Source organism: Schistocerca americana, chromosome 1 (assembly GCF_021461395.2).
Source record: "Schistocerca americana isolate TAMUIC-IGC-003095 chromosome 1, iqSchAmer2.1, whole genome shotgun sequence".
Taxonomy (NCBI): Eukaryota; Metazoa; Arthropoda; class Insecta; order Orthoptera; family Acrididae; genus Schistocerca; species Schistocerca americana.
In genome coordinates, this window is record NC_060119.1 from 1,022,963,195 (window position 1) to 1,022,990,675 (window position 27,481).

Sequence of the window (27,481 nt, forward strand, 5' to 3'; positions counted from 1 at the left end):
AGGTAAAATAGTCCCTCATTCGGATCTCTGGGGGGGGGGGGGGGGACTACTCAAGAGGACGTCGTTATAAGAGTTTGACAGAGCACTGAAAGACCTGAGTCGAAACAAGGCCCCGGGAGTAGACAACATTCCATTGGAACTACTGACGGCCTTGGGAGAGCCAGTCCTGACAAAACTCTACCATCTGGTGAGCAAGATGTATGAGACAGGCGAAATACCCTCAGACTTCAAGAAGACTATAATAATTCCAATCCCAAAGAAAGCAGGTGTTGACAGATGTGAAAATTACCGAAGTATCAGTTTAATAAGTCACAGCTGCAAAATACTAACGAGAATTATTTACAGACGAATGGAAAAACTGGTAGAAGCCGACCTTGGCGAAGATCAGATTGGATTCCGCAGAAATGTTGGAACACGTGAGGCAATGCTGACCCTACGACTTATTTTAGAAGAAAGATTAAGAGAAGGCAAACCTACATTTCTAGCATTTGTAGACTTAGAGAAAGCTTTTGACAATGTTGACTGGAACACTCTCTTTCAAATTTTAAAGGTGGCAAGGGTAAAATACAGGGAGCGAAAAGCTATTTACAATTTGTACAGAAACCAGATGGCAGTTATAAGAGTCGAGGGACATGGAAGGGAAGCAGTGGTTGGGAAGGGAGTGAGACAGGGTTGTAGCCTCTCCCCGATGTTATTCAATCTGTATATTGAGCAAGCACTGGAGGAAACAAAAGAAAAATTCGTAGTAGGTATTAAAATCCATGGACAAGATATAAAAACTTTGAGGTTCGCCGATGACATTGTAATTCTGTCAGAGACAGCAAAGGACTTGGAAGAGCAATTGAACGGAATGGACAGTGTCTTGAAAGGAGGATATAAGATGAACATCAACAAAAGCAAAACGAGAATAATGGAATGTAGTCGAGTCCACTCGGGTGATACTGAGGGAATTAGATTAGGAAATGAAACACTTAAAGTAGTAAAGGAGTTTTGCTATTTGGGGAGCAAAATAACTGATGATGGTCGAAGTAGAGAGGATATAAAATGTAGACTGGCAATGGCAAGGAAAGCGTTTATGAAGAAGAGAAACTTGTTAACATCGAGTATTGATTTAAGTGTTAGGAAGTCGTTTCTGAAAGTATTTGTATGGAGTGTAGCCATGTATGGAAGTGAAACATGGACGATTAATAGTTTGGACAAGAAGAGAAGAGAAGCTTTCGAAATGTGGTGCTACAGAAGAATGCTGAAGAATAGATGGGTAGATCACATAACTAACGAGGAGGTACTGAATAGGATTGGGGAGAAGAGCAGTTTGTGGCACAACTTGACTAGAAGAAGGGATCGGTTGGTAGGACATGTTCTGAGGCATCAAGGGATCACCGATTTAGTTTTGGAGGGCAGCGTGGAGGGTAAAAATCGTAGAGGTAGACCAAGAGATGAATACACTAAGCAGATTCAGAAGGATGTAGGCTGCAGTAGGTACTGGGAGATGAAGAAGCTTGCACAGGATAGAGTAGCACGGAGAGCTGCACCAAACCAGTCTCAGGACTGAAGACCACAACAACAGCAAAGGAATGAAGAGATACGCTTGAAGTTATCTGAGAAATAGACATTGCGATAATGAATAGCTCAGTAGGTAGTTCAGTTGAGTAGGACTAGACATCTCTGAACTGGGCAATCAAAGAAGCCGGAAGGAAAACAGTAGGAACATGGAAGGAAATTGCGAAGAAATCATGGATAAAAGATAAAATTCTTTAGCTGATCGACAAAAGAAGAAAGCACAAAAATGTTCAGGGAAATTTTGGAACACAGAAAAACAAGCCAGTTAGGAACGAAATAAATAGTAAGTGTGAGGAAACTAAGTCAAAATGGCTGCAGGAAAAATGCGAAGCAATCTAAATAGAACTGATTGTCAGAAGGACGTATTCAGCATATAGAAAAGTCAAAACAATCTTCGATGCAATTAAAAGCAAGGGCGGTAACTTTACGCGTTCAAGGGGTATTCCACTGTTAAATGAAGGGGAAGGAGCGGATAGGTGGAAAGAGTACACTGAAGGTCGCTACGAGGGGGAAGACGTATCTGATGACATGATAGAGGAAGATAGAAGAAAATCATGATTTAAGAGAGCTTTAGAAGACTTAAGATCAAATAAGGCAGAAGGGGTAGATAACATTACATCGGAATTTCCTAAATCATTGGCGGAAGTGGCAACAAAACACTATTCACGTTCGTGTGTAGAATGTATGAGACTACCGATATAGCATCAGACATTCGGAAAAACACCATCCACACAATTTCGAAGAGAGCAAGAGCCGGTGAAGTGCGAGAACTACGGTACAATCAGGGTAACAATTCATGCGTCCAAGTTGCTGACAAGAACAATATTCAGAAGAATGGAACAGAAAATTGAAGGTGTGTTACGTGACGATCAGTTTGGCTTTAGGAGAGATAAAGCCAGCAGAGAGGCAGTTCTGACGTTGCGGTTGATAATGGAAGCAAGACTAAAGAAAAATTGATACATGTTCATTGGATTTGTCGACCGGAAAAAGTGTTCGACGATGTAAAATGGTGCATGATGTTCGGTATTCTGAGAAAAATAGGGATGAGGTATAGAAAGGCGCGTAATATACGATATGTACAAAAACAAAGAGGGAACATTAAGACTGGAAGACCAAGAAGAAAATAGATTAAAAATGGTGCGAGGCAGGTACGTAGTCTTTCGCCCCAGGTGTTCTGTCTGTACATCGAAGAAGCAATGATGGAAATAAAAGATATATTCAATATCATAATGCAGAATGAAATGTTATCAATGATCCGACTCATTGATGAGATTGATATCCTCAGTGAAAGTGAAGAAGGATTGCAGGATGTATTGACTGGAATGAATAATGAGTGCAGAATATGGATTGAGAGATTTCGCAGAAAGCTGATAGTAATGAGAAGTAGCAAAAATGAGAACAGCAAGAAACTTAACTTGAGAACTGGTGATGACGAAGTGGGCGAAGTTACGGTTGCTATCAAGGCAGCAAAGTAACCCATGACGGACGCAGCACGGAGGACATAAAAAGCAGACTATCACTGACGAAAAAGGCATTCCTGCCCAAGAGAAGAATTAAAAATAGTTCTTGGAGCGAGGAAGAAATTTCTGAGAATGTACGTCTGGAGCACTGCACTCTATGGTAGTGAAACATGGAGTGTGGGAAAACCAGGACAGACGAGAATCGAAGCCTTTGAGATGTGGTGCTGCAAAACAATGTTGAAAAGTAGGTGGACGGATGAGGTAAGGAATGAGGAGGTTCTCCGCAAAATCGGAGAGGAAAGGAATATATGGAAAGCACTGACAAGAAAAATGTTCAAATGTGTGTGAAATCTTATGGGACTTAACTGCTAAGGTCATTAGTCCCTAAGCTTACACGCTACTTAACCTAAATTATCCTAAGGACAAACACACACACCCATACCCGAGGGAGGACTCGAACCTCGGCCGGGACCAGCCGCACAGTCCATGACTGCAGCGCCTAAGACCGCTCGGCTAATCCCGCGCGGCCACTGCCAAAAAGAAAGGGCAGTATGGTAGGACGTCCGTTAAACCATCAGGGAGTGACTTCCATGGTACTAGAGGGAGCTGAAGAGGCTAGAAACTGTAGAGGAAGAAAGAGATTGGAATACATCCGGCATATAATTGAGAACGTACAGTGAAAATGCTGCTGTGAAGTGAAAAGATTGGCGAAGGAGAGGAATTCGTGGCGAAACGCATCGAACTAGTCAGAAGACTGATGGCGCAAAGAAAAGTATTCTAACGGTATTCGGTTACTTGCATCACCTTTCCCTTTAGAGTGCTACACAGGTGAAAGTCACAATTCTTGCCTGACAGCCCTTTCTTCTGTGAATCTTTCATGAATACACGATACTGACTCGCGTGAAGTGAGATCGCTCCATCCTGCTAAAAGACAGCATCTTTAAAGATTCGCATATAAACAGCAGTGTTTGCTGTTGTTTCAAAAAATATGGGACCTACAATCCGATTTACTGGCACAGCACAATACACTATGACTTTTTCACCATGATGAGGGTCTTCATTAATCATATAGGTATTGAATGTTGACCAGTTTCTGATGCTCAGGAAGTTCACATGTCCTGTCAGATGGAATTAGGCCTTATCACTCACGAAATAAAGCAGCGGATCCAACACTCCACTCTCAATTGTTTGACAAAGCCATGTACAGTAATTCACACTTTTTTCCCTTGTCTTCCTCTGTCAGTTCTAGGACATGTCGTTTCGTAGGCGTCATCTGTGTAGGGTGTAAAACACGTTTAGAAGACCTACGCGAAAAGTTCACTTGTTGCGACAGTTCAGGTGTTCACTTCTTTGACCTCTAGATCACTCATGCTCGAATATTCGAGGTCAAGCATGTGTACGAACGGTTGGATCTTGATTATTTTTTCGTTTGCAACTGACCCTTTAATGCCCCAGTTTGTCACCAAATCCCGTCTATTCCTCTCTACTGGTATGAAAACGCCAGGAAACTTCTTTGCAAACACTTTCCTCGTTTCCTTAAATGAACCGGTAAACACATATGCCTCCACTACTGCCATTCTTTCTTGAAGAGGATGTATCTCGCTGAGATACTTCACACGTCTTAACCAAGTGCAACTGCATTTGTACTGTATCCGCAAACTAGTTGGCACTAGGCGCGGTGGCTGTTGGGAGCGACTGCAAAGGCATTTCCCATATGCAGTCGCTCCCATCACACACTGTGGCGATTGTCAACTTCGTTTGCGCATATGTTACTAATAAAAACATTGTCTCAACAGCTTCGAAACAACAGATGACAATTTGCGGGCGACAAGGAGTAGGCAAGTTCTCCGGGCTGATTTTTCGTGGCCACATTGAACTTTGTTTATTTCCTCAAATTGGAAAAGATTAATTCGCGTACTTCGGAACTCTGTAACAGAAAATGCTGAACAATGGTTTTTGTAACTGCTTTCGGGATGAACACTATTATGTCCGCCATGGAAAGAAGACAGCAATTTAATTAGGTTTTTCTAGGCTTTCGAAATGACTGATTTAACAGCCGTCGAAAGTTTCTAAAATTGATAAGCAGGACGCGGTAAGTTATCTTGTAAAGACTGGCAACTAGCACTTAAATGCCGAAAAATTCGAAATAGTGCACCTCAATTTGCGTAAGGCCGTGTCCTGCATTGGCGACAGAAGCGAGCGACAGGCGCGACAGCTTCAGGCGACAAAACACAACCACAGGTGTAGTTACTGGAGTGTCCTACGTGAGCAACATCTGTGTCGCTGCCTGTCTCCCACTGCAACTGGCGACGTTTCAATTGAAACGTATTTGAATCTTGTCGCTGCAGCACGCGCGACAGAGAGCGGCAGCCACATGTCTTCTTGGTACAGCAGTGGAGCGGACGCAATGGCAGCTACGAATTACTTAACATCCGATTTTAAGAAAACTATTCGGCGAAAGAATTTGATTTTTCCGCAACCTATAGCTTGATATCTTTAAACGATAAAGGTCTGAAATTATTTTCGTTATTCGTCATAGTTACTGTGCTGCACCAAATTGAGTACATGGCTGCACGAAATTTTTAAGAATTTACAGAGGTAAAATCACACTGTGTAGACTTTCCGTATAGTTCATTTAAGGCCATGCATTATTGCGTATGAAATGTAGCCACTATATCTAAATTATATTTAAAGTTGAAATCGGAATGATATCTCTTTTCATTCTTGAGATATTGGTTGTTAGATCCGCGGACGGGTAGCTCGCGGCGCGTCCTAACCTTTCCTGCGCTTCGGGAATCAAGGGTCATAAAAATCATCGTATCTCATAAAAGGTTCAATATATCGAAACGGCGAATTTTGGAAATGACAGCACGCAGAAAGGACTATGTTATCATATGATTAACACTCGATACGTTTTTGTAAACGCATGAGCAGAACGAAAACAAGACTCCCTACAACTTACATCATTAGGTTTTGTCCAAATTTTCATACCCAAACAAGGGAGAGGAACAGGTAAACGATGTATCAAAGTAACCAGCGTGAGGTCTAGTTTGGGGTGAAAATATTTAACTGCTTGAAAGTAAACAGGGTAATTAACGAAAACTTAAATAATAAGCTGAGGAAAAATTGAAATATTTCACGAAATGCTGCTGTAAATGAAATGTCAAAAATTTCGTCTGTTCAAGACCTAGCTATTTTTCACATAAAGAATACATTGGTGCCATATCTAAACGTCAAAAAGGCTTCCTTCCAATCAAGTACGCTAGGAAGGCAAATGAGGAGCCAGTAAGATCATGCTTTCTGAATAAAACTTGAAATTCAAAAATGAAAGAAATCAGTCAAGTATTTTATGAAATGATTTGTGTAAAAGAATTAAGAAGTTCAGAAAAAAGTTCTACGTGCCTTTGAATGATGCTCGAAATCATGAACAGAAAATTAGGTGCACCAAATGTTTCTCTAATATTTTTTATTTCATACTTTTAGACAAATCATTACACAAAACGTTTGACTTTCTTTTCAAAAATTTTGTAAGCTTTACTTTTACAGACTATTTAGAGCAATTGAAACGCTTGACCTTAACACTGGCTTCGCAACATCAAATATCTGTAAAATTTCATCATTCATTGCAATTTATTAGGAATTAAATGTGTGTGATATACTGGGATAGGAGTGAAGACCAAGTTCTTTGGCAAGACGTTAAAAACATGCAGTGTAAACTGTATAAATAAAACTTAGTATACAGAATTATAACTGGCACAGTAAAAATGTAACAACTCTCCAGAATCGAACGCAGGACCTTTACCTAACATGCAATCAGAAACTGTATACACTACCCCTCACTACAGCTAGCTTTTGTTTGGAGCTATTAGTCTGTGTACTTACGTTTGTATTTAGTGTAGTTAGTCATGTCGTTGCCATTCCTTCGCATTTATTGCCTGTTAAAAGTTCTCAATCACGTAAAAAAAAAACATTCGTAATTAATTTATTAATGAGATAGTCGAATGCTTCTCTGCCCATTCTGGTGTATTCGAAGAATTTGGTGACCTTCGTAGTTGATGATACTTATGAAATTCTCCATGGAGATTCCTCCCATTGTAAATTTCATTCACAGCATTCCTTTTCGCTTTATTTTCTTAAGTAAACCTAATTCTGTAGCCTTACTCTCCAGCTACAGTATTCTACAGGTTAGGGACGCAGTTTTGTAGAAACAGCTGGTTGGCTCTAAGCAGCCATCTTTGTAGCGCGACATAGTCGCTCGCATGCAGGACACCCAAGCTTTCCGCCCGATGCTGCTGCTTGTCGCTGGAGTGTCGCGTATCCAGAAGTCGCTCGCTGTCGCTCGCTTCTGTAGCTCATGTTGGACACGGCCTAGTAGTGAAGTCTCCTTTAAGTACAGTATTAACGTGACGGAACTAGTGCCAATTGTTTCACAGCTATATGAGTAAACCTGTGTAACGATATGAAGTGGAAAATACCACAATGCTCAGTTGTACGACTCATTGGAAGGATGCTTGGTAACTGCAGTTTTTCTGCAGACTGCATACAGAACACTTGTACTGCCAGTACAGCTCAGGTGTCAGGAACGCGTCACAGGTCGAACTAAGAGGAAACGTTGAAAGCAGACAAGGGAAGTCTCAGGCTTTTCTGAGTGGTGAAAGATGGTGAAAGAGTGTAGCAGAAACGAAACTTAGAAGAAAGACGCCGTACACAGAGTGAGAACCTGCTTACACCATTTCAAGATCTGTGTTTTAGGGCAGATACTGCAGATTTTCTTCATCCTGTATAGTTGAGTTCATGCAGATAAAGCAATGCAAGTAAAATTTATCCAAAGGTCCATTTATCGATAGAACGAGAAAAATGCTTAATGTGTGGGATGATTAAAAATTCCTTCTGTGCGCACTTCAAAATATTCAATTTTGACTAGCCGAGTAGCATCGTTGTCGTTGCTACGAGACGACGATGCTACTCGGCTAACAACCTGTGAAGACTTCATACATGAAATTCGATGAGAAAGCCTGCACTCGCATATAGGTTTACCATATTATCCATTTTTACCGGGGGCCACCCGTTTTTAGACCCTTCTCTGACCCCGACCCCACGAAATTTATCACAATTTTAGCACTTGTTTTGTAAATGTAGTTTCCTACGATTTATTGCTCTCTAACAGGCCTTCGCTGAACTCTGCTTATAGTTTACAACACCGTGCCTCTTTACTCTTCGTTTTCTCTTCACTTTTGTGAAGACGCGGAAAACAAGAGATGGTTCACGTTTTCAGTGGAGAGGAATAAGCTCACTATCGAAAATGTAAAGCTGTTGTCGATTTACTTTACTATGACATAATTACCTGTAAAAACATGTCCTTGAAGCGTTCACAGAAATGAGAAATATTTGAAAAATCATATTATTTGAATTCCCCCAGTTTTTGAACATTAAAGTATGATATCAGTCATCTAGGATCTCACAGTATAAGGAGGGGCACCAGAGCGGCTCCCCATAATGTTGACTGTTTCATACGAAGCGACCATTTATGGTCGAGTCGCCGTAAGACGATCTCTGACAGTTGGAGTGGGCTGGGTACAGCAACATCGCGGGCCTACTGCAGCCAATCACATCACGCAATTGTAAACATCTCCATGGCAACGCGTCATTATTGCGTAATCTCTATAAAAGGCTACTGTTCCCGCCTGCAGCCGTTTGCACTTTACATTTGAAAGCTGGCAGCAGCACTGCGAGCAGTTGGGGATCAACTTACGCCGACTTGACTAAAGTCACTTGCTACTGGGCACATAAAAGTGACTTATGTATTTCCGCAGCACGTGTCGGTTATTCCCTGCAGCCGGAAGCATTGTTGCTGAATGTACTGACATGGACACTATGGGGAAGACAGCCAAGCTGATACAGATGCTTGTGGTCTTTGTGATTTTAGTGTCATCAGAAGTGTTAAAAGATGAAGACAGTGATGGAACAGGTAAGTACTCAGCATACATTGTGAACAGCTATTGCGCACTATCTGTATAGGCAAGTGCTCTCTCTCACCGAATGTTAGGAGGGAGGGATTTTAAGGATGTGCTCTTTCACATGAGAGAATGGATGTGATATACATACGAAAAATGTTGGTAATTTAACAAGATCAAATTTAAATACATATCCTGTGTCTGGTCTTTCAGACATGTCCAGAAGAACAGACACCATTCTGATCCTGTAACCACTGTGATTCAAGAAGAAAAGAAATTAAAGATATTAGCTGTCAGAGGGCATTGTTTTACATCAATGGGAGAAGTTGAAAATTTTTGCTGGATTCGAATCCAGGTCTTCTGCTGACTAGGCAGTTGTACTGACCACTATGCCATCCCAACACGGGACTGCATGGACTACCCTAGCATGCCTTCTGTCAGATCCAAATGAACATGGACACTACATCAGTAGTCTGTGGTGTAAGTTGAGAATTTGAGTGTGATGAGAGGCATGCAAGGGTAGTCCATGCGGTTGTGGTGACCTCTGTGCTCAGATGGCATAGTAGCCAACGCCTCTGTCTTGTAAGCACGAGACCTGGGTTCGAATACTGGTCTGGCGCAAATTTTCAAATCCCCCATTGATATAAATCATTGTCCAATGGCAGCTAGTGTTTTCAATTCCTTTGCGTGAGAAATTTAAAATCTGGACTGCCACTTGTTTCTGACACATGAGTGAGTAAAAACTGTATAAGAAGCCCTTCGCATTTGTCGATTCTCGTGGATATGCTAGTCTCGTACCTGGTCGGAAGAGAAGGTAGTTTAGGATAGAATGGAAAGGAACTAATTGCAAGCAGGCCTAGGATGACCCTGAAGATTGGATTGTCTGATTCTAGAAGAGAACTACTTGTGAATCACGTATGTGAGAATTTGATAACCAGCGAACATTCTATATTCTCTCAAATGAAAAGACAAGGTTTTTTCCTTTTCATTATGGACTGAAATCTGGCTTACTACAGCAGGAATCGGTGACGGAAGAATTGTAGCATTTAATCGAAAAGCTTACGTTTCAAATACGTCTCTACTGTTGTTGTTGTGGTCTTCAGTCCAAAGACTGATTTGATGCTGATCTCCATGCTATCCTGTGCGAGTCTCTTCATTTCCAAATAACAACTGCAACCTACATCCTTCTGAATCTGCTTAGTGTATTCATGTCTTGGTCTCCCTCTACGATTTTTAGCCCCCTCACTTTCCTACAATACTAAATTTGTGATGCCTTGATATCTCAGAATGTGTGCTATCAAGCGATCTCTTTTGTGCCACAAATTTCTTGTCTTGCCAATTCTGTTCAGACCCTCCTCTTTAAATACATGATCTACCCATCTAATCTTCAGCATTCTTCTATAGCACCACATTTCACAAGTTTCTATTCTCTTCATGTCTAAACTGAATATCGTGCATATTTCACTTCCATACATGGCTGCAATCCAGACAAATACCTTCAGGAATACTTCCTCACACTTAAACCTATGTCTGATGTTAAGAAATTTCTCTCCTTCAGAAACGCTTTTCCTGCCATCGCCAGTCTACGTATTATGTCCCCTCTGGTTCAGTCGTCATCAGTTATTTTGCTGCCCTAATAGCAAAACTCATCTACTACTTTCAGGGTCTCGTTTCCTATCTAATGCACCCAGCATCACTTTATTTAATTCGACTGCATTCTATTATTCTTGTTTTGCTTCTATTGATGTTCATCTTATAACCTCCTTTCAAGACACTTCATTTCAAATGCTAGTCCAAGTCCTTTGCTGTCTCTGACAGAATTACAATGACATCAGCAAACCTTGAGGTTTTTATTTCTTCTCCCTGGACTTTAATTCTCGAAATTTTTCTTTTGCTTCCTTTACTGCTTGCTCAGTGTACAGAATGAATTACATTAGGGATAAACTACAACTCTGCCTCAGTCTCTTCTCAGCCACTGCTTCCCTTTCGTGCCCCTCGAGTCTTATAACAGTTATCTAGTTACTGTGCAAGTAGTAAATGGCCTTTCGCTCCCTATTTTTTACCGCTGCTACCATCAGAGTTTCAAAGAGAACATTCCTGTCAACTTTGACAAAAGCTTCCTCTATGTCTGCAAATGCTATAAACATAGGTTTGCCACTTCTTAAACTATCTTCTACGACATTTCTATTGAAAAGGACAATATTTTACCAGAAATTGTCGTCTCGTAGCCACACATAGGTAGTTATCCTCTCGTAAACGGCTCGTTTGCGGCCACTTATTTACTGGGAAGTTTTTACTTCTATTGTCGCATACTTTTTGTCGGGTCAGTTTCCGCTATTAATTGCTATACGTGATGTACACATTTCTTGTATTTTTAAAATGTTGACATGCACTGAGAAACACATTTTTCTTTGGTTCCATTTGACAATGACTAGATAGCCGTAATTACAATTGTGAATTTTATAAGTAAATAAGTGTCAGAAGAGATCATGATGTATCGTGCTGATTCTAGTTCAAAATGGCTAAAAGACCATAACAGGAATAGTGAATTTTATAAATAAATGGTTTTAATAGACAAAGGCGACGCTGGTGTCTTTAAAGAAGTGGTTACCTATTATTAGTCTGTGATACCACGTCAGCCTAGAGAAGAGCACATATACGTAGGGGTTTCAGAAAGTAGATTACACGTGTTGTCACACGCTAGCAGCATTGCGAAACAAGAGTTGCCGCATTGTCAGAATATAGTACATGTTCCAGGTTCCCTGCAGACGCAGTTATTCTGCGGTATGGATAACACGTCATCACAGGGTGGCAGTGAAATGACGGGGCAACTTTAATCGTTGAAGTATGCACTACAGTACGATTTTTTGTGGACAAAACGCCTGAACTGTACACAAATTCACCGAGAAATTCTTGTGATGTATGAATTACAGTGTATGCAATTTCTCGTCCAGCCGCTGTCAATTGGTACCAACAACTTGACCAAGGTCGAACAGAAGTGGATGCTGCTAAGAAGGCTATTAACATCGATCACAGACGAGAATGTCCAGACAGTAGACAATCTTAATCTGCAGCAATCACAGGTTTCCCAACGTGAGGAAGGTGACACATCTGTTCTCGAATGGCTAAATGACACGAACAAGGAGTGGGTTTATATTGTTGAGGAATACAACGATTGTTAGAACGTTCCGACCATTGTTTACAGAGACTTGGCAGCTATGTTTAAAATTGTGTTAAAAGCTGAGAGTAAAACATAAACTCGTGTTTGTAAGTGTGTGGTTGGTATGTGAGAAATGTATATAACTTATTTTGATATCGAAATGCGTAGACTTCGGTGCAGGGCAACAGAACAATGTATTTAATTTTGAATGGAAATATGTGAAGCGCACGCTACACGATGTGAAATCCAGACTAGCCGGTACGTGAAACAATTCGCCTGCGAGAAAGCAATCCGTTTTCAATGAAATTTGCGTGTGCTATCTGACTGCAAAACAAATAGCTCAGATTACAATGTTTGCTCTGAATATAGCTAATCTTTATCTTTAGTCTTGCAAACAATCACTGTACCAGATTTGTTATTGTAATTACACAGCAAACGAACATATAAATTGACGCATTTGACTTTCTGAACAGACTACTTGGAAAGTCACGTCATACCACCTTACTGAAATCTTTTACTGATATTAAGCCTTTGAACTGATATTCATATTTTCACTAATACATTATGAAAATTACTGTGCCTTATATTGGACATGAACCTTTACGGTAATTAAATTCATTGGTCTAGTTGTGCGCACCAAACGCTCGTCTTTTCTGCAACCTGTTACTATTAAGGGAGTGATGAGACTGTCAAAAATCAGATTTCATTTGCCGTACTTGCGATGTGCAAGAGCAAGACGGTATCATACCAATTTTTATAAAAATGCTTCTCAATACGCAACTCGCTATGTGCAATGCGAGTATGCAAACACACTCACGAAAGTAAAGAATGGAAAATGAGAAATTAATCTTAACGACTGATAAATGAGAACAAAGATTCCAAGTATAACTATGTTTCATTAAGCCATAACAGCAATATACACTATCATAAAGTTCTCACAGCTTGACAAGCTACCATAAATATTTCTACCCTCGAGTGGGCGCACCTGTGTATAAAGAGCTCCAACTGCAAATAACATTGTCATGCACAGTTCCATTGCTGTTTAGACTAGCAAGCCCCTACCGACTCTTGCATTATTGTTTCATCTAGCACAATGAGAAGTTGTGTTGTCATAGGTTCACGTGAGCTAGAGTAATTTAAAATAAACTGCGAGTGTGCCATCTTAGTGTACAAAGTACGCCACTCGCCTGGTCATGTAAGTAATTTTTCCTTCACTTTTATTTTGTTCCTTTGTAATCGAATTAAAAGATAACACGTAACGAGCGGGTATATCACTGTGCAGGGCGAGATCAAAGCTGACAGGCAACGATTGTAATTGTAACAGACAATGAAAACCAATATGACTCTCAAGAAGAGAAATTTATCACACGAAGTGACCACGATTCAGATTCTCATCAAGTCCATGATTCAGATGAAGACTGTGAAGAGTCACTCTCCACTCGTGGTATTTTTATTGGGAGGGAGAAAACAAAAAGGAAGAATATTGTGAAAATATTCCCTGGGTCTACATGTGATGCCAGAGTGTTCGCAAGTTAAACAGAGGCTTTATGGACAATACTTAGCCTGGAAATGATTGATGAAATTGTAAAATGCAAGAACATATATATTTTCATTCCAAGAAAGAATCTGTACAATATACCAGAGAAAGGGACGCTAAGGAAACTACAAGATGTGAAATAATGCCATTGTTGAGATTGCTGTATCTCATCGGGACTACGAAAGCAAACCACACAAATATCATTGAACTGTGGGCAGCAGATGGTAGAGGTATGGAGACTACGAGAGCTGTGATGAGCTGCAGATGATTTCTGTTCCTTTTACGATGTACCTGTTTTGACGACAAGAGTACAAGGCAAGAAAGGAGAGTGACTGATAAACTTGCTGCAATAAGGAAAATATTGGATACCTTTGCGGTGAACTGCAAGAATGCTTATAGCGTAGGACAATTTGTGGCAGTAGACAAAAGTTGCAAGCTTTTGTTCAGTATATTCCGAACAAACCAGTGAAGTATAGAACAAAGATTTTTGTTTTAGCAGATGCTAAAACATTCTGCACTAGTAATATTGAAGCATATTGTGGAAAAGATCCTAAAGGACCATACGATGTTTCTATTTCTCCCTGTGATATTGTAGGGAGTCCAGTCACTCACACTGAATGCTCAGGAAGAAACGTTACAATGGATAACTGGTACACTAGCTATTCCTTGGGCAATTTCATTTTGAAAAAGCGACTAACATGCATCTGCACACTGAGAAGAAACAAACGCGAGATCCCACAAGAATTTTTACCTGGGCTATCCACTCCTCTTTATTTGGTTTTCAGAATGATATGAGGCTAGTTTCGTGTGTGCCGAAACGAAACAAGGCATTTACATTACTTTCAACTAAGCACGATTTCGGAACCACTGACGAAATTACAGGTAAACCAGACATTAGTTTTGGATTACAATATAACAAAAGGAGGAGTCGACACAGTCGATCAACTGGGAGGTGCGTATTCTGTCGCACGGGTCACAAGAAGTTGGCCATTGGTTGTATCCTATGCTCTAATGGAGCAGGAATGAATGCTCAAATAATTTTTCCTGCAAATGATTCATATCAAAAAAAGAAGAGAAGAAATTTATTTTGAGAGATTTAGCACCGTGTCTTATGAAGCCTCGACTAGTGGAAAGAGTTAATATTCCTTCACTTCCTGCCGATGTTGCAACTTTGCTCGTGAAATACAGAGATCAAGGTGCTGAAAAAACTGAGGAGCCTACCACCAAGAAAAGAGGTCAGTGTGTGACATGTGGACGAGCAGGAAACACATCTACTACCATAAGGTGTAATTCACATGTTAGCTTTGTTTGTAGGGGACATACAAAAACAGTGCATACATATGAGAAGTGTAAAGCATTTCCCGTAAATGTGAAAGACAATTAACTGTGTAGATGGAAGGAACTTTGTGACAACTGATACTTCTTCAATACATGAAGCCTTTGTTCTTTTATATTGCAAAGAAAGAGTGTTTTTGTTCAGTATGTGACTAAAAAAGTGTTGGAGTAGATTGATGTGTCAGCTGCTGAAATAGGATGATATGAAAGTTTCGTACTTGTTTAATCAAGTAGAAAATTAGCGATCTAATATAAGTTTATTGTATTGTTGTTTAAATAAACTAAAATTAAACTGTGATTTGGTTCATACACGTTTCCCTTGATGGCATAATGACAGCTTTTGACTGCGTGCGTACAAAGTGCGCCGCGCTCCCGCTCGTGTTACGAAAATCGGAGCTCCTGCAGGAGGGTTAATAACTGTCTTCTGTATAATCGTTTTCCTTAACACATGTTTCAACTGTCAGACAATTCCATGTACTTCACTATAAAATTTTTACAGCAAACTTTAACCATACACAGTGTTCTAAGAATAACAAACTACACATTACATATACATAAAAAAAACTTACTTGCCTTAATTTCCCTTTTGACATTCTTGGATTCATGTAATATCAGTTCCACAAAATTTTTCCTCAAAATATATTTTTACAAAATTCTTTTTATATAATGCTGCCTCCACTCACGGCAGGCCACGTTCCATCCTTTCAAACCAAGTACAACAGCCAGACTGTCCAAGACACACTACATACTGCTACTCTCTAACTTACTCTAACATCTTTGGTCTCAAAACAAAGAGTTACAAAGAATTCTACAGAGATTGAGTACATTTATCAAATTCACAACTTCCTTTACATTTATACTCAAAACTTCTTGATAATTGCAATAGCAAATAAGACAGCTACGTTTCACTGTCACATCATAAAGTGTAACTTGTTTCTTGAAGTCCTCTAGTAGCCAAAATAAAATCTACAGTGAGTTTCGAAGGTGCTAGTAGCCCTTAAAGATGCTGATATGAAATGTGTTGTTCAGTGAAAGACAGGAAACCGACTGTGATAAACCAAAGGAAACTGGAACACAGGCAAACTTTACCAAAATACGTTATTGCACGGCGAAACCGAGTCTACACCACATCATGCAAAATAGTTGTTCACACCTAAAGTTCTCTGTGACTTTGTAACCTTCGAAGCGAAAGTGTTTTATGCAACAGCAAGCAGCATTCCAAAATTTAACAACAAAATTCAAGTAGTAAACACGAATTCTCGGCGTCAACGCAAAAATCACGTTGAAACAGCAAATCGCAAGAGAACAGGTGACGCATAGGAACAGGCACAATGGCAACTGTTCTGACTTTGTGTTTGATAATGTAAGCAAAACTGAAGAAACATCGAAATGTTCATAGCATCTGTCGATCTAGAAAAAGCGCTCGACAATGTAAAATGGTGCAAGAAGTTTGAAATTCTGAGAAAAATGGGTGTAAGGTAGAGGGAACAATAAGACTGGAAGATCAAGAACGAAGTTATTGTGGGCAGAGGTCATTGTTGGCAACCGAAATAAAATAATAATTGTATCCTTTTACCGATCTCTCAGTTCAGATGATACAGTTGCTGAAAGGTTCAAAGAAAACTTGAGTTTGATTTCAAGCACGTTCCCGACTCATACGATAACAGTTGGTGGTGACTTCAATTTGCCCTCGATACGTTGGCGAAAATACATGTTTAATTCCGGAAGTACGCATAAAACGTCACCCGAAATTGTGCTAAACGCTTTCTCTGAAATTTATTTCGATCAGTTACTTCATGAGCCCACGCGAATAGTAAACGGTTGTGAAAACACAGTTGACCTCTTAGGAACAAATAATCCTGAGTTAATAACGAGCATCGAAACGGATATAGGGATTAGTGAACACAGGGTTGTTGTAGCGAGATTGCATGTTATAAGCCCCAAATCCTCCAAAAAGAAACGAAAAGTATACCTTTTAAAAAAATCAGGTAAAAATTCACTTGACGCCTTCCTGAGAGACAATTTCCACTCCTTCCAAATTAATGATATGAGTGTGGACCAGATGTGGCTTGAATTCAGAGAAATAGTATCGGATACCAAATAAATTAACAAATGACGGAGCTGATCCTCCTTGGTACACAAAACGGGTCAGGACACTGTTGCAGAAACAACGAAACAAACATGCCAAATTTGGACACGCAAAATCCACAAGATTGGCGATCTTTTAGAGAGGCTCGAAATTGAGTGCGGACCTCAATGCGAGATGCTTATAACAGTTCCCACAACGAAACTTTGTCTCTAAACCTGGCAGAAAATCCAAAGAGATTCTGATCGTATGTGAAGTATGTTAGCGGCAAGAAACGATCAGTGCCTTCTCTGCACGATAGCAATGGAGATACTATCGAAGACAGTGCTACCGAAGCAGAGTTAGTAAACACAGACTTATGAAATGTCTTCACAGCAGAAGACGAGGTAAATATTCCAGAATTCGAGTCAAGACCAGCTGCCAACATGAGTAACGTAGAAGTAAATGTCCTCGGAGTAGTGAAGTAACTTAAATCACCTAATAAAAGCATGTCTTCTGGTCCAGACTATACCAATTAGGGTCCTTTCAGAGTATGCTGATACATTAGCTCCATACTTAACGATCATATTCAACGTTTTCTCGATGAAAGATCCGTACACAAAGATTGGAAAGTTGCACAGATCACATCAATATTCAAGAAAGATAGTAGGAGTAATCCACTTAATTACAGGCCCATATCATTAAGGTCGATATGCAGCAGGATTCTGGAACATTTATTGTGTTCGAACATAATGAACTATCTCGAAGAAGACGCTCCATTGACACACAGTCAACATGGGTTTAGAAAACATCGTTCTTGTGAAACACAACTGGCTCTTCATTCGCATGAAGTGTTGAGTGCTATCGACAAGGAATTTCAGATCAATTCCGTGTTTCTGGACTTCCGAAAGGCTTTTGGCAGTATACCACACAAGCGGCTTGCAGTGAAATTGTGTGCTTACGGGATATCGTCTCAGCTATGTGATTTATTGTCAGAGAGGTCACAGTTCGTGTAATTGACAGAAAGTCATCAAGTAAAACGGAAGTGATTTCTGGCGTTCCCCAAGGTGGTGTTATAGGCCCTTTGCCGTTCCTTATCTATATAAACGATTTGGGAGACAATCTGAGCAGCCGTCTTAGGTTGTTTGCAGATGACGCTGTCGTTTATCGATTAATAATGTCATCAGAATATCAAAACAACTGAATGGTGTGAAAATTTGCATTTGACCCTAAATAACGAAATGTGTAAGGTCATCAACATAAGTGCTAAATGAAATCCGTTAAACTTCACTCACATGATAAATCAGTCAAATCTAAAGGCCGTAAATACCTAGGAATTACTATTACGAACAACTTACATTGGAAGGAACGCGTAGAAAATGTTTGGGGAAGACTAACCAAAAACTGCGTTTTATTGACAGGACACTTAGAAAATGTGACAGATCTACTAAGGAGACTGCCTACACTACGCTTGTCCGTCTTCTTTTAGAATACTGCTGCACGGTGTGGGATCCTTACCAGATAGGACTGACGGAGTATATCGAAAAAGTTGAAAGAAGGGCAGCACGTTTCGCATTACCTCGAAATATGGGAGAGAGTGTCACTGAAATGGTACAGGCTTTGGGCTGGACATCATTAAGAGAAACACGTGTTTCGTTGGGACGGAATCCTCTCACGAAATTCCAATCACCAACTTTCTCCTCCGAATACGAAAATATTTTTTTGACACAGACCTACACAGGTAGAAACGATCACCAAGATAAAATAAGGCTAAACAAAGCTCGTACGGAAAGATATCGATGTTCGTTCTTTCTGCGCGCTATACGGGATTCGAATAATAGAGAATTCTGAAGGTGGTTCGATGAACCCTCTGCCAGGCACTTAAATGTGATTTGCTGAGTATCCATGTAGATGTAGATACAGATGTGAAAATTCAGGGTAAAAGGATATAATGATCCAATTCGTTGATGAGTTTGATATCCTCAGTGAAAATGAACAAGAATTACTGAATCTATTGAATGGCATGAACAGTCTGAGTAAAGAATACGAATTGAGAGTATACCGTAAAAAGTCGGAAGTAATGAGAAATAACAGAAATGAGAATGACGAGAAACTTAACATCAAAATTGGTGGTCACGAAGTAGACGAAGTTAATGAATTTTACTTAGGAAGAAAAGTAACACATAGCAGACGAAGCAACTGACGACTTCAAAAGGAGTCTAGCTCAGGTAAAGAGGTCGTTCCTGGTTAAGAGAAGTCTACTGGCAGTAAATATGGACCTTAATTTGAGAAAGAAATTTCTGGGTATGTAAGTTTGGATCACAGCTTTGTATGTTAGTGTATCATGGACAGTGGGAAAACCGAAACAGAAGAGAATCTAAGCGTCTGAGATGCGGTACTCCAGAGGAACGCTGTAAATCAGGTGGACTGATAAGATAAGTATGACGAGGTTCAACGCAGAATCGGTGAACTAAGTAATGTATGGAAAACACCGACAAGAAGATGGGACAGAATGATGTAACACGTGTTAAGGCACCAGAGTACCTCCATGGTACTAGAAGTGTCTGTGGAGGACAAAACGGTAGGGGAAGACAGAGACTGGATTATAACCAACATATAATTGAAGATGTAGGCTGGAAGTGCTACACTCAAGTGAAGAGGTCATCGCAGGAGAGAAATTCGCGACAGGCCGCATCAGATCAGTCAGAAGACTAAAAAAACTGTGTAGTACAAACAGAAATACATGCAGACAAGCTGAAGATGGTAGGTGATGGTGAGTCTGAGGGCAGACAAGAAACAGCACATGGGTATGAGATCACAACAGTCGTAAAATGTCATATCTAGCAAGTGAAGAGACTTCAGTTGTATTCATACTTCCATCCTCAAAAGTATAAGAATGAGTGTGCTACAGAACGATGATGACTGAATAGTGGGTAATATTTATGTGAAATATTGTAAATGATACCTCAGAGGAAGTAAGGTTACGTGCCAGGAATGAAGGAGGTTTGCACAAAGTTTTACTAGCAGAGACTTCGAACCAAATGACAAACATACAATTTCTTAAAAAAACATATACTCACATTTATTCGAGTTAAACATTACCTGCAAGGTTAACAGACAATAAAGGCTTGTACTAACTGCTTTAACTAAATAACTTTTTCTTAACAATTATAACGAGATTCTTCTCGTTCACTGCTGTTTACATTATCAGTTCACTGAAGCTTAGGAATAGTAATAACAATTCTTCACGACAATAGGTAATGCAGAACTATAACAGACAGAATGGAACACAATGAAAATGAGTATTTAGAACATCAAAACAAAAGTTCAAACAAATAATAAATAGTGTCACAAAACAAGGGATGTGTTAATTATAAACTCTGAAACATTTAAAAATTACAGCAAGAATATACAGCAGAATTATGGTTAAGCGCTGCAGAAACTATGTTCTGCATTGACACTCTTAAAATTATTATATAGCTTAAGAAAAGAGCTGTTACTGTAAAAAGTCCCCAGTTGAGATTTAATACAGTATTCTCCTGTTAGCATTCGACCGAAAGACAGATAAAGAAAATGCCACCAGCCACAGTAAATTAAATTAATAAATACGTACTTTAAATAAACTATAAAACAAAAAATAAGAATCACCGCGCAGGAAAAATCCAAGTGGAACCAAAATCGGTAAATGTGATGTACATGAATACACAAACAAATGATCACAATTTCAGAGAAGTTGGATGATTTAGTCAAGAGGAAGAGCATCACAAACTGAGCAAGCCAATTACGTACTGGTCCACCTCTGACTTTTATGCAAACAGTTATACGGCTTGGAAGTGATTGACAAAGTTTTTGATGTCCTCCTGAGGTGCCAAGTTGTATCCAGCTGACCTGTTAGATTGTCAAAAATCTCGAGTTGGTTCGAAAGCCCTGCCCATAATGCCCTAAACGTTCTGGGGGTGATAGATCCTGTGACCTTGCTGGCCAAGGTAAGATTTGGAAAGCACGAAGACTTGCGGTAGAAACTCTCGTTGTGTGCGGACGGGCATTATCTTGCTGAAATATATGCTCAGGTTGGCTTGCCATGAAGGGTAACACAACTGGACGTAGAAAATCTCCGACGTACCGCTGTGCTGTAAGGGTGTAACAGATGGCAACCAAAGGGGCCCTCTATGAAACAAAATGGCTGCCCAGATGATCACTAATGGTTACTGGGGGTGTATGGTGGGCAATATTCAGGTTGGTACCCCACCGCTGTCCGAAGCGTCTCCAGACACGCCTTTGGCCAGAAATATCACTGACTGAAGTAGAATTTTCTTCCGTGACGAGTCTCGCTGGGAAATGAGTCTCGATGACCAGCGAAGGTGTGTCTGGAGACTGCCAGGAGAGTGATGAAATACCGACAGACCTGACTTTCACCCGCCATACGGCACGGCAGCCAGTATGATGATCTGGGGCGCCATTTCATTGAAACGACCCTTGGTTGTCATCCGCGGCACACTTACAGTACAGCGGTACGTCTACGATATTCTACGCTCCGTTTTGTTGCCCTTCACGGCAAACCATCCTCGGCTTACATTTCAGTAGGATAATGCCCGCCTGCACGCTGTGAGAGTTTCCACTGCTTGTCTTCATGCGTGCCAAACCCTATCTTGGCCAGCAAGGTCGCCGGATCTTTTCCCAGTTGAGAACGTTTGGAGCATTATTGGCAGGGCCTTCCAACCAGCTCTGGATTTGGACGTTCTAACGTACCGGTTGGACAGAATTTGGCACGATATCCCTCCAGAGGACATCCAACCACTCTATCAATCAATACTAAGCCGAATAACCTCTTATATAAGGGACAGAGGTGGACCAACGAGTTATTGACATGCTCAGTTTGTAAAGCTCTTTGTTTAGAGTAAGTAGTCCAATTTTTCTAAAATTGTAATCATTTGTTTGTCTGTACGTGCACATCACATCTACAGATTTCGGTCCCATTCGTGCTGCGTATTTGTTTGTCTTAGACTGTATTAATCGTGGTAAGCACCGTCGACGACCCTGCCGAGATGGATACATCGGTTCTCGTCGGATCACCCAAGTTAAGCACCGTCGGGCGTTGCCAGTATTTGGATGGGTGACCGGCAGGTACGCCGCTGTTGACATTTTACCCTTTGCCTTTGTAGTGGAGAGGACAGGAGGGGTGCTGGCTTATAGTCCTGTTCACCAGTCTTTGCGCCAAATGTCCTGAATGCAGTTCCAAACATCCCCGCGGTGTCTCATGAGGTGAGGGCGAGCAACACTGTTGATGGTGATCCGCAAGTCAGGTGGAGACGTTAAGCTTGGCTGTGCACTTGGTGTTCTTCGAAGAGTGTAGATTATGTGCAACACCAAGTTTCACACTCTTATCTCTGCGCATCGCCGCCAACACGAACACGACACTGCACTACAAGCGCACACCCATGACAGTCGCGTACACGTAATACATACACTTAACCTACACAGCTCTCATACTTCACGAAAGTGCCTACAGGCGCGAAGGATAGGAAAAACCTTACCAATGAGGAAGATGAACCTGCCCTTCATGGCATATTACTGTACTTTACTTTATGGTAAGGTGCAGTAAGTGAACATTGATGCCAATTTTCTGGTGACATCCACAGAGACAATTTTAGCATAAAGTTCTCACCAAATAATGTTTTGCTTTGTGATCGTCCTGGAATAAGGGTTTCATGGTCCTCGATGTTATGTGCCCAAAATTAGACTAAATATCTTCTTAGACGCTTCTTGGAGTTAATAGCCAGGCTTGGGCTGTAGGAACCGCACCGGAAGCAGAAGGCGCCAAGCAGAACTTTCCCAGTCGGCCACAACATGGAATGATAATGCATTATAGCGCCTGTAGTACATCACTGGCGTAAATGTCCCAACTAACTCCAGTACACGACTGTCTACGAGCGTGACTTACGCGCTCATGTCGGTGAAGCACCTCCTGCCCTGTGGGGGTTAGGCAAAGAAAATTTTTGGCCAAAAACCACGGTTAAAGTTCTTTTAAGACACTAATGAACCGTTGTAAGTACATTCGTTCAGAATTTAACTGCAGGGTAATTTTAGATTACGCGAGGCTCAAGGGAAACAGAACATCAGAATTTAAAAATTTGTATGAGTCTGCAAGAGCACAGTTAATCAGAATTGGAGACTGTGGGTCAATAGGCCATTATCTGCACATTCTAGCATGGGCTCTGGAAGCAGTTACTCTGGAGAGGTTTTAGGCTTCTTTGCATTTCGTCAGTGCATGTCACTGTGGTTGTGGTTTACGAAGATACTTAAGAAGACCGTACACGCAGCATAATGGTTTGTGGCAGAGAGTAGCAGTCGCGAACGGCTAATGAGCTGCTCGGCTGGCAAATGTATAAAACGCCTTAACAGTTCGTGTCAATTATTTATTTCTAATTTCTGCTACCAGTCACTTTTTATTTTATGTTTAATCTAACATAATATAACGCGTTTCGAACATTTTCTGTTCATCTTCAGGCGTTTACACATAAATACATACATACATACAGAGAAATGTTACTTGTAAAGAAACAGTCTTAAACTAGATTAATCTAGAACTCTTTGTCCATTGTTTGTTACTGTAGCTGTTGGTGTGGCATTTGGGGGGGGGGGGGGGGGGTCTGTGATGTCTTCTGCTGGTTTTCTTCCTTGTGGTTGACTATGTATGATATCACAGCCTGTATAGGATGCAAATAGATTTGAATCAGTTGTGTGTTACGAAGATAGTGTGAAAGGCTTTTATATGACGGTTGGTCACTTACAATTTCATCGTCTAGCTGCTTCACTTGCATCACTGGTGTAATGGTGGAGCTGTTGATTGACATTATGCCCGAAAATAATTATAGTTCGTATCAAGTTTTAAGCAGTTTCAAAATACTACCCCTGTTAATTGCACAAACCGGTGTAGTCTGCGTAGCGCTGAGTTGTGTGATAGAAATGCATGTCTACTAGTTTTCATTTCTTCATCTCAAGAGGTTTTCAGTTTATTTGAAGAAGCTATCCTGGGTATTGCATTGCTGCAGTTATGTCTCTCAGATAAAGTTGCCTTTCTGTTCATAAGTAAGCAAGAACTAGGAAGCCAGTTGCTTGAAATGGAGTGAAAGTGAGTAAAGACAAAAGTGATGAAGGCTGATGCAAAGGAGAACTGCAGTCTACCGTAAATTGAAGAATACACCGCAGCAGAAGTGGGACAAAATGAAAGAAGCGGGGAGTACAACTACCACAGCAATTCCTATAAACGGATTAGTCGATGAAAATTTTATTTTACAGAGAAGTTTTACTGTTACAATTTATTGACGTGGAGTCGGGCAGAAGTTCCTGTAACAACGACGGCTATTCGGAAAGTACTATCCGACTGGTCGTGAAATGAAAACCACTGCGAAAATCAAAAACTTTTCATTTTACACTGTTAGCTACACCTTCCAGCTACTTCTCTACATAACCCCAACTTCGACTTATGGTTCAAATGGCTCTGAGGACTATGGGACTTAACATTTGAGGTCATCAGTCCCCTAGAACTTAGAACTACTTAAACGTAACTAACCTAAGGACATCACACACATCCATGCCCCAGGCAGGATTCGAACCTGCGACCGTAGCAGTCGCGCGGTTCCGGACTGAAGCGCCTAGAACCGCTCGCCCACCGCGGCCGGCCACTTCGACTTAGACATTTGTCGTAGAGTAATGCAAACTTTCCAGTACCCTTTGCCAAATCGATACGGTCGTCTACAGCTCGTTTTCTGCGCCAAAATGTTGTCTTCATAGCGAATGGTTCATGCGAACAGAGGTTAAACTCTAGAGGGGGCCAACGCTACAGGAGCCTCTTTATTGCCCCTGCAGACTGCGCCTGAGAATTGTCTTGAGGAAGGAAACGCATTACATTTATGTTAGGTGGGCTGCATCCGATCAGGCGAAATCTCGCACCAGACCCTCATACTTGATGGGAGACACTATTTATCCAGGCATCTTTACGCGCTCACCGTGCACTCAGAACTGAGAATAGCGGTGCGACGTGATCAACGGGCAAACTAAAGACACTGTCCAACACATCTGTGCAAACCTTCGTCAGATTTTCATTATAGTTTCCATTTAGTGCTTGACTAGACTTGACTTTCCAAATAGCTCTGATGTACTGAATCGTCCTCTATCGACACCAGGACATGGGAAGGCAGGAGAAGATGTACCAGAAACATTGAAATGTTACCTCGTAAAATTAAGACATACAATAAAGAAATACTGCAAAGAACAGGGGGAGAAAGAAGCTTATGGTGAGCAGGTGGCAGAGGAAGTGACTCATTAATTTTCCATTCCAAAATTGGAATGAACAGAATTGGGCCAAATGGTACGGTCGTGAAAGGCTTCATTGTGTAAACACTTGTTAGCTAGTACGGAACTGAGCTGCAGTTCAGAAAATACGAATTCCGAGTCACGGCACACGGTTATTGACATTACCCAGTTTCAGCCGATTGAAGGCAGTTTCGGAGCGGCAGGAATCTGGTATCATATTTTCTGGTAATTTATTAAAACGGAAGATATTTATTTATATACTTTTTGTGCAGGTCCGAAGGGCGTGCCCGAAGAGTACAGATGCGTTCCGGGGAAGACTTTCCGGATGGAATGCAACTTGTGCGTGTGCTTTGGCGACGGGGATACGCGGAACGCGGGATGCACTAGGAGACTCTGTCCCCCAGGCTGTGAGTCAAATGTTCCCTAAAAGGGTTTCTATACACGATCAAAGTTACATCTAATACGTGAGTAACAGTGTCTTATTTGAGAAGCAGCGCTACAAGAATTTGACGAAAAAGCTAGGATACAGCTAACATTTTGGCAAGTCAAAAATTCTCGTCCTGTTTTGCATGATTTTATGTACTACACTCATGCTCATAAATTAAGGATAATGCTGATACATGGTGAGACAACGCTCTGGCGGGAGCTTTGCGGGTTTAAATCCCCTCGAGGTATGAGCATGAGATGCACTTGACCTGCAGTCGTCGCATAGTGTCGCTGGCAGCAGTCCATATATGCAAAGGTGTGTTGGTGCATGTGAGAGTACGGTGCAGCGAGTAAGTGTGCAGACGTTTTCAAACGTGCTAATGGTGACTGTGTGTTGAAAATGTCTCAAATTAACATATTCATGACGTTATGAGGGGTGGAATACTAGGGTGACTGGCGGCTGTTCAAACACAGCAGGTCGTAGCACGGACCCTCTGTGTGCCACAAAGTGTGATGTCAAGATTATGGCAACGATTCCAGTAGACAGGGAATTTGTCCAGGCGCTACAGTACGGGACGTCCACAGTGTACAACACCACAAGAAGACCGATATCTCACTATCAGTGCCCACAGACAGTCACGGAGTACTGCATCTAGCCTTGCTCCGGACCTTACCGCAGCCACTAGAACAGATGTCTCCCGAGACACAGTCTACAGACGACTGAACAGACATTGTTTATTCGCCTAGAGGCCAGCAAGGTGCATGCCACTGACCCTTGGTCACAGGAGAGCCCGTAAAGCCTGGTGTCAAGAGCACAGTACATGGTCATTGGAACAGTGGTCCCAGGTTATGTTCACGGACGAGTCCAGGTATAGTCTGAAGAGAGATTCTCACCGGGTGTTCATCTGGCGTGAACCAGGAACCAGATACCAAACCATTAATGTCCTTGAAAGGGACCTGCATGGAGGTCGTGGCTTGATGGTGTGGGGTGGGATTATGATTGGTGCACGTACACCCCTGCATGTCTTTGACAGAGGAACTGTAACAGGTCAGGTGTATCGGGATGTCATTTTGCACCAGTATGTGCGCCTTTTCAGGGATGCAGTTGGCCCCACTTACCTCCTGATGGATGATAACGCACGGCTCCACCGAGCTGCCATCGTGGAGGAGTACCTTGAAACAGAAGATATCAGGCGAATAGAGTGGCTGGAGTGGCCTGCCTGTTCTCCGGACCTAAACCCCATTGAGTACGTTGTGTGGTCTGTGTACGTGTGCATGGTGATCATATCCCATATCGATGTCGGGGTACCAGTACCGTAGACTTGCAGATCTGTGTCGTGTGTGTTTCCTATGTGGCTATGCTATTAGCGCCAGTTTCGTGTAGTGCCACGTTGTGTGGCACCACATTCTGCAATTATCCTTAATTTATGGGCATGAGTGTATGTGAATGAAGATAGTAACTTGGAGTGAATATTAACTTGAAAATACGAATGAAGAGTATTTACGAGTTTTTTTTTTTCAAGGCCAGATTGATCGCGAAATGGAAATCACAGCGAAAAACAAAGAAATTTTATTTGCAACAATTAGGTACAGTTTCTAGCTACTTCTCTACATACTCGCCGCTCTGACTTAGACATTTGTCGTAGCGTTGTAGCAACTTTCTAATAC

The 27,481-nt window shown here is 41.2% G+C and overlaps 1 protein-coding gene across 1 annotated transcript in view; it reads left to right on the forward strand.

The window, feature by feature from the left end:
* Positions 1–27,481, forward strand: part of LOC124594239 — a 94,345-nt gene that overhangs the window by 15,196 nt on the left and 51,668 nt on the right. Inside the window, exons 2-3 of the mRNA XM_047132637.1 lie at positions 8,834–8,988; positions 25,660–25,794. Coding sequence (XP_046988593.1) covers positions 8,834–8,988; positions 25,660–25,794 — 290 coding nt within the window. The remainder of the gene's footprint in view (positions 1–8,833; positions 8,989–25,659; positions 25,795–27,481) is intronic.